This window comes from Mesoplodon mirus (genome assembly GCF_964341445.2).
Source record: "Mesoplodon mirus genome assembly, chromosome: 18".
Taxonomy (NCBI): Eukaryota; Metazoa; Chordata; class Mammalia; order Artiodactyla; family Ziphiidae; genus Mesoplodon; species Mesoplodon mirus.
The window spans coordinates 6,863,374-6,870,393 of NC_138994.1; the positions used below are offsets into that span (position 1 = coordinate 6,863,374).

Genomic DNA, 7,020 nt, shown 5'->3' on the forward strand with positions numbered 1-7,020 from the left:
CATAACTGGGTAACTATGGTAACCCGTCATGGGGACAGCTAAGTACCTCACAGAGGAGGCTGGGTGCCTCATTTCTGGAGTGAGACTAGGAAGAGAAGATGAACAAATCCCTGGATTATCTAGCCTACCCTGTAATCGTCTCTAATCATAGTCAGAGCACATCATTCAGGAGGAAACTGGACTTTGACCACTATGTATTTCATAAGAATAGAATACAAACAGGTACGTGGGGCAATTTGAACTGGACACTGCGATTAGGGTTCTGAAAGGGCCCACCTTAGAGATATTGACAGTAAACCAGACCAGTACATGGCTTTGCAAATTTATCTTCCACCAGGGAGTTCATTTGATGAATATGCTCATTTAAACTCTTTAAAGCCAAAGTAAGGTAGACAGAGGATAGGACTTCAGCATCCAGTAGCCAGGCTAGTCGTACTGGGAGAGGGTGGGAGAGAGGTTTCTTTGATTAAATTCAAAGGATATTTATGTCTGTAAATTTTATTTTTCACAGCCCTCACCATTCTCTCATGTCTGCTCAAAACTCTCCAAAAGATGTCAGTTTGGGAAAGTCAACTAAACCAAAATTCCTGAACTGGATTAGTTCAGAATTCAAACTTGTAATGTTTTAATCAGGGCCATTGTCTAGAATGTCTAAGGCTACTAAGAGGACACCTGTGATGTAACATTGCTCTCTTTCCCCCCTCTCTAGTGAAGCCTACTGTTGATACCAAGCCTCCAGTGGTGCACACACCACACATTTTAAAACTGAGCAAACTACAGGTACTTGTTCCTGCCATTATTGATGTTATCTATGTCCTAAAGAGGGCCAGTTTCCCAGAGCCTTCTAAATACCCACCTCACCAAAGATTCCTTCATCCTTCTCCTCCCCATACACACCACCCCTGGATTCCTCAGCTTCTCTCCCAGTCTCCACTGTGGCCCCCAATATGCCCCTTTGGCACAATCCCAGAGGAGGGGGATGCTCAGCCGTTGTGTGGTGGAGCATCATGTAGCAATGACGTCACCATGATGGGGTGGGGTTTCTCACCAGGGTGAACAAAAGAAATTCGACAAAATCGAATATGAAAACAAGCAACTGTGTCAGAAAATTGCCAACGCCCACCGTGGCCCCGCCAAGGTGGATTGCTGGAACGAATATTTCTCTAAGAGGTAGTGTTCTTTCTCTTCATTTCATTTTCCAAAAGTCAAAATTGACTTCACCCTTGTTGGGTTTTAGTGCCAGAGGAATACTTAAGGGAAGTTATCTTGAGGGATAAGCAAAGAGACCAAGTTAAGGAGAAAGTAAACCACCCCAAACAGGGACCTTTCTCTAGCGTTAAAGGGACTCTTCAGAGTCCTATTCAGAGTTTGTCACAAGAAAGCACTTTTGTAAAATGGTGACCATAGCTGGGACTACAGCACTCTTAAAATTGCTTCTGCAAATATTTCCTGAACTACCATGTGCTAAGCACCAGGACTATGGAGGTGGAATGAGAAGTATATTTCCTAACTCCAAAGAACCCAGTGTCAGGTAAGGGGGACATTTATGTAAAGTTACGCAGTGTGATCAGGGCTCCAAAGGAGTGTATGCAGGGAAAGAAGAGTGTTGTGTGTGTCTGTGTGTGTGTGTTGGGGGGGGGGGAGTGTCAAGAAGTCTTTCCTAATCCTTGTATTCTGAAATTGAGTTGAAAGCTGAGGGGAGTGAGGTGAACCAAAACTTGTCATCAGCCATTTGTGATTTATCTGTAGGCAAGACCTTCATTCTCTAAACCAGAGATTCTCAATCCTGGTTTCACATAATAATGCCTGGAAAACTTTTGCAAAATGCCAATGCCCAAGCTCCATGCCAGACCCATAAAGTAGAATTTTCTAGTAGGCAGCAGGGCTGAGAACCACTTAATCTGAAAAGGCTTTGCACGTTTCTCAGAGTGTGGTCTGGTTCAACAGGCGTACAGGGCCTCAGGGCTCGGCGGGACAGCTGGTTCCCTGCACTTTGGCAGCCTGGATTTATGACATCACGACTTCATCTCCCCCACTCCCATCCAGGAGGAGAACTTTATTCTTCACACGTCTTGGGATTTTGTATTTTTCAGCTTAAACAGAGAAAAAAGGAACCGGGAGCTAATGAGAATCACCGTGGAGAACCAGGGCATTCTGAAGAGGCTTGGTGATTGCAAACCCCACTATGACCGCAGGTCGTTGGAGTTAGACTGGCAGGCACGTGGGTACTCTGTGATATTCCTGTGCACGCACAGAGTTTGCGTTCAGAGTAGAGCCAATCTCAGGAGAGACCCCTAAGCGGCTGAGGGTGAAATCAGGAGAAATGCAACAATCGTTGAGAGAAAAACTACCCAGAGCCTACAAAGCTAACAACAGGAGCAAACCATCCACCAGCTTGGTAGCAAAGTCATTATGTGTCAGCTTCAGAGAATATCTGGTAGCATCTTCCCTCATCCCTTAATTCATTTAGGCTGAATGGACAAGCAAAGGGGATGAGGGTATACAATTCAGTATGTGGTTGGTTTGCTTCATTTAAGAATGGCTCTTCAAGAAGGAAAAAAAAAGCCATCTGCAGTGCTTTTATAAACTTCCACTCCCTGGCTTTGGTCTGGAAGCCTTTTCTAAGCCATCCATAGGATTTAGTACTTCAACTTTCGCATCAGCACCCTGGCATTGACATAAATCTTTCTGATTCTTTTCCTTCAAGAATTCAAGGCGCTATATCAGAAATACAACCAAGTGTCTTCTCTCCTGAGATGAATAGGTATGTCTTCACATGGCTGCTCTTTATTAGAGAACACGGTGATCACAGTTGATGCCAAAGTCTTAAAAACCGTGTAGATGGAGAACGAGGGGCCCAAATAAGGGGTGGATTTTGCTCTTCTGTAATATTGATTGGATATCCAGTCAGGGACTAGAGCTCTGTCTTTGTTTCCTCTCTGCATACAAGTAGGAAATGACTGCCTGTTGGCATCAGCTTTGAGTCTTTACATGAGTCTAAGGGGAAGTGATTTGTTTCAATAAGACATAAACAGGAGGTCTTGTGGCTTTAATATTATGCTAAACTTATATTACAGATCTCTGTCGCTGTTCAAAAGTAATATTGTGTTGGCATTTTGTATTATTTCATATTATTAGTAATGACTAAGTTTCCCTGCTCTGCTGCTGCCCCTGGGGAGAAGGATAGATGGACACTCAAGCTTTCCAAAGAACAGTTCTGTATAACTGATGGCTCTCCATTTCTCTCCCTGTCCTCTCCCTGAATACAAGGTTACGCACCATGGAAAAGACAAGAGAAGGCCCTAGGATTTCTTAGCTGCTTAGGATTTCAAGACACTCCTAAGTGGCTGAATGCTCGGTCTTAGGATGCTACAATAAAGTTTGGAATATAAAATGAGTAAGTTACATTTAAAGTACCCAAAGGCTTTAAGTCCCATCCCCAAATGGAGACAGAATGGGGCAGGCAGAAGGAAAGATGCAACAAGCATTTTTATGGGGGGCTATGAAAAGTTTTAATGAGAGAGAGAAAGAGACCACTTTTTAAAACATACACCATCACCACCACCCCGGGGGAAAGAATAGGTGGGGTGTGATGATCCAGCCACAAGTTCAGCTCTGTCAAAATGGAAAACAAAAGCATGTGAACACATGACAAGACAGTGCTGCGTGTCTTCTGTAATTGGTCTAATTATTTTGAAAGACAGTAGATCTTATATCTTCTTATCACAAATAAATGTTTTATTTTAAAATAATTAGATTTACAGGCAGTTGCAAATAAATGTACGGTGGGGCCTCCTGCACCCTTCACGCAGCTTCCCCCAATGTTAACATCTTGTGTAAATACAGTACAGTATCAATCTAGGAAGTTGGCATTACTACACTCTATAGAGCATATATAAATTCACAATTATACATGCACTCATTTGTATGTAGGTGTATAGCTAGTTTTATGTAACTAGCATGTCTAGTTTTGTATAAGTACAACCACATTCGAGACAGTTAACTGTACCATTATGGAAATACTCTACTGTACTACCCCTTTTGGTCACAGCCTCTCTCTTCCTCCAGCCCTAACCCCTGGCAATCACTAATCTGTTTTCCATCTCTGTAATTATGCTGTTTCATGAGTGTTACATAAATGGGGTCATGCAGTATGTATCCATTCTTTTCAGATTGGCTTTTTTCACTCCATATAATTCCCTTGAGGTTCATCCAGGTTGTGTATACCAATAATTCATTCCTTTTTATTGCTGAGTAGTATTCCATGGTAGGAATGTACCACAGTTTATGAATGTAGCATTCACCTACTGCAGGACATTTGGGTAGTTTCTAGTTTTTTGACCATTTTGAATAAAGCTGCTGTGAACTTTTGTGCACAAGTTTCTGCATGAAAGTAAGTTTGATTTCTCTGGGATAAATGCCCAAGAGTGTATTTGTGGGGCTGTATGATACGTCCATTTTAAAAGAAACTGTAAAGCTATTTCCAGAGTGGCTGTACCACTTACATTCCCACCAGCAATGGATGAGTGAGCCAGTTTTTCCACATCCTCAGCAGCATTTGATGTTACCATCATTTTTAATTTTAGGCATTATAACATGTGTGCAGTAGAGAAACTTGCATTTCTCTAATTAATGAAGTTGAACATCTTTCATATGCTTACTTGCTATCTGTATATCCTCTTTGGTAAAATATTGGTGCATTTGCCCATTTTCTAATTGGACTGTTTTCTTTTTATTGAATTTTGAGAGTTTTTTACATATTCTAGATCCAGGCCCTTTGTTGGATATGTGATCTGCAAAATATTTTTTCTGTAATTTATCTTTTCATCTTTCACAGAGCAAAGCATTTTAATTTTGATGACATTCAATTTATCAATGGTGAAACTGTTCTGTATCCTGACTCTCTCATATCAATATCCTGGCTGTGATATTGTGTATAGTTTTGTAAGGTGCTACCACCTGGGGAAACTGGGTAAAGGGTACACAGGATCTCTCTGTATTATTTCTTTCACACATGTCAATCTACAATTATCTCAAAATAAAAAGTTTAAAGCAAAAATCAGTATGTCCAAATATAAATTCATTTTTAAACTGGTTCCAGTTCATCTCAGTTTGAGGAACTATTCTTCTAGACATCCAGGTGAGAAGTCTGGCAGTCATCCTTTAGTCCCTCTCTTTCATCCCTTCCTCCTTCCTGCATATTTTTAATCTACCAGTCCTGCTTCTCAGTCTTTGTATATGCTACTCCCCATTTCAGGCGCTTGTGATTTACAACCGGTATTATTAATGCAAAAATATGCCCATATCACTTTCTAGCTTAATACCTTCAATGATTTGCCATTCCTTCCAGAATGAGCCACACTTCTTAATACGGCGCCCTTCAATCCTGTTCCTCCTGTCTTGGAAGCCTCTATCAACAGGAATTCTTAGTTCAAGCAACAGAAATTGACTTTAAGTAGTCAATACTACTCTTTTATTGAAAGAATATGAAATAGTTAACAGTATTTGCTAGGAAACTGCAGAACCCAGCTCCAAGCGGCACACCAAGGGACAACGCCCCAAGTCTTGCTGTGGAGCTGGTCTGTGGCGCTGTGGCTAGCACAGCTGCCCTTGCTCTGTCTACAACTGCATCTTGCTGACCCGCTAGTGCTGCCTCTGAAAAGTCTTCACTGTCCCCGCCATTTTGTGTCACCTTCTCCCAATGCCAACTCAGTGAAGGGGTATCTGATTTGTGTAACTTAGATCATATATGCCCATTCCTTATCTGCAAGGGAGGTTGGGAGAATGAGTATCTGCCTTTTTCCAATGCTGAACATGAGTTCTGCTTCTCATTCTCACCAGAATAGGAAATTTCTCCCCAGTTAGAATGAGGCTCAGATACTAGAATTTCACAAAAATGACAAATGTCTGCAAACTTATATCTCATCATTCCTTGCCTTTTTCAACTAACAGAAGACATGTTTTCTTCTCATCCCATTCAGCTGTTGTCCCCTCTAGCTGGAAAATCCATAGTTGTATGTCTTTACCTGGAAAACACCTATACATTATTTATACAAGCAAGTCCATTCTCTAGGAAGTTTCCATGAACTGCTCAGGTTATATTAGGTATTCTTTTAAATGTTTGGAGATTTTCCTGTTGAGTCCATTATGGTCAGAGAACATACTCTATATTTCCAATTCTTTTAAAATTTATTAATATGATCTATCTAGGTGAATATTTCATGGACATTTGAAAAGAATGTATATTGTGATGCTGTTGGGGGAAGTGTTTTATAATGTCAATTAGATCCTGTTGGTTGATGGTGTTTAGTTCTTTTATACACTGGATAACTTTCTGTTCTAGTTCTATCAATTGTTGAGAGTAGGGTGTTGAATTCCCCAATTATAACTGTAGATTTGTCTATTTCAACTTTTAGCTCTATCAGTTTTTGCTTCATGTATCTTATTTATTTATTTTTAAAGCAAGTGGTGCTCAAGCTGTTTTTTTTAATGAATTTATTTTTTATTTATTTATTTTTGACTGTGTTGGGTCTTCATTGCTGAGCGTGGGCTTTCTCTAGTTGTGGCAGGCGGGTGCTACTCTTCATTGTGGTGCACGGGTTTCTCATTGTGGTGGCTTCTCTTGTTGCAGAGCACGGGCTCTAGGTGCACGGCCTTCAGTAGTTGTGGCTCGCGTGCTCTAGAGCGCAGGCTTAGTAGTTGTGGCACATGGGCTTAGTTGCTCCGCGGCATATGGGATCTTCCCAGACCAGGATTGAACCTGTGTCCCCTGAAATGGCAGGCGGATCCTTAATCACTGCATCACTAGGGAAGTCCCTGCTTCATGTATTTTAAAGCTCTGGTGCATATACATTTAGGATTGCTATACCTACTTGGTGGAGTGATCCTTTTTACCATTTTATAATGTCCCTCTTTGTCCCTAGTAATTTTCTTTCTCTGAAGTCTACTTTATCTGATAATAATATAGCCTTTTAAAATGATGTTTTTAAAAAAATTGTTTGTATAATATTTAAGCTTCCA

The 7,020-nt window shown here is 41.0% G+C and overlaps 1 protein-coding gene across 1 annotated transcript; it reads left to right on the plus strand.

Annotated features, from left to right (window-relative positions):
- Positions 1 to 98: 98 nt before the first annotated feature.
- CFAP97D1 (CFAP97 domain containing 1) lies at positions 99 to 2,755 on the plus strand (the record flags this gene model as incomplete). Its single annotated transcript, XM_082604148.1, has 5 exons — positions 99 to 222; positions 710 to 780; positions 1,052 to 1,170; positions 2,094 to 2,217; positions 2,708 to 2,755. The coding sequence occupies 5 exons, from the start codon at positions 99 to 101 to the stop codon at positions 2,753 to 2,755; spliced, it is 486 nt and encodes a 161-aa protein (XP_082460274.1).
- Between the last annotated feature and the right edge of the window lie 4,265 nt (positions 2,756 to 7,020).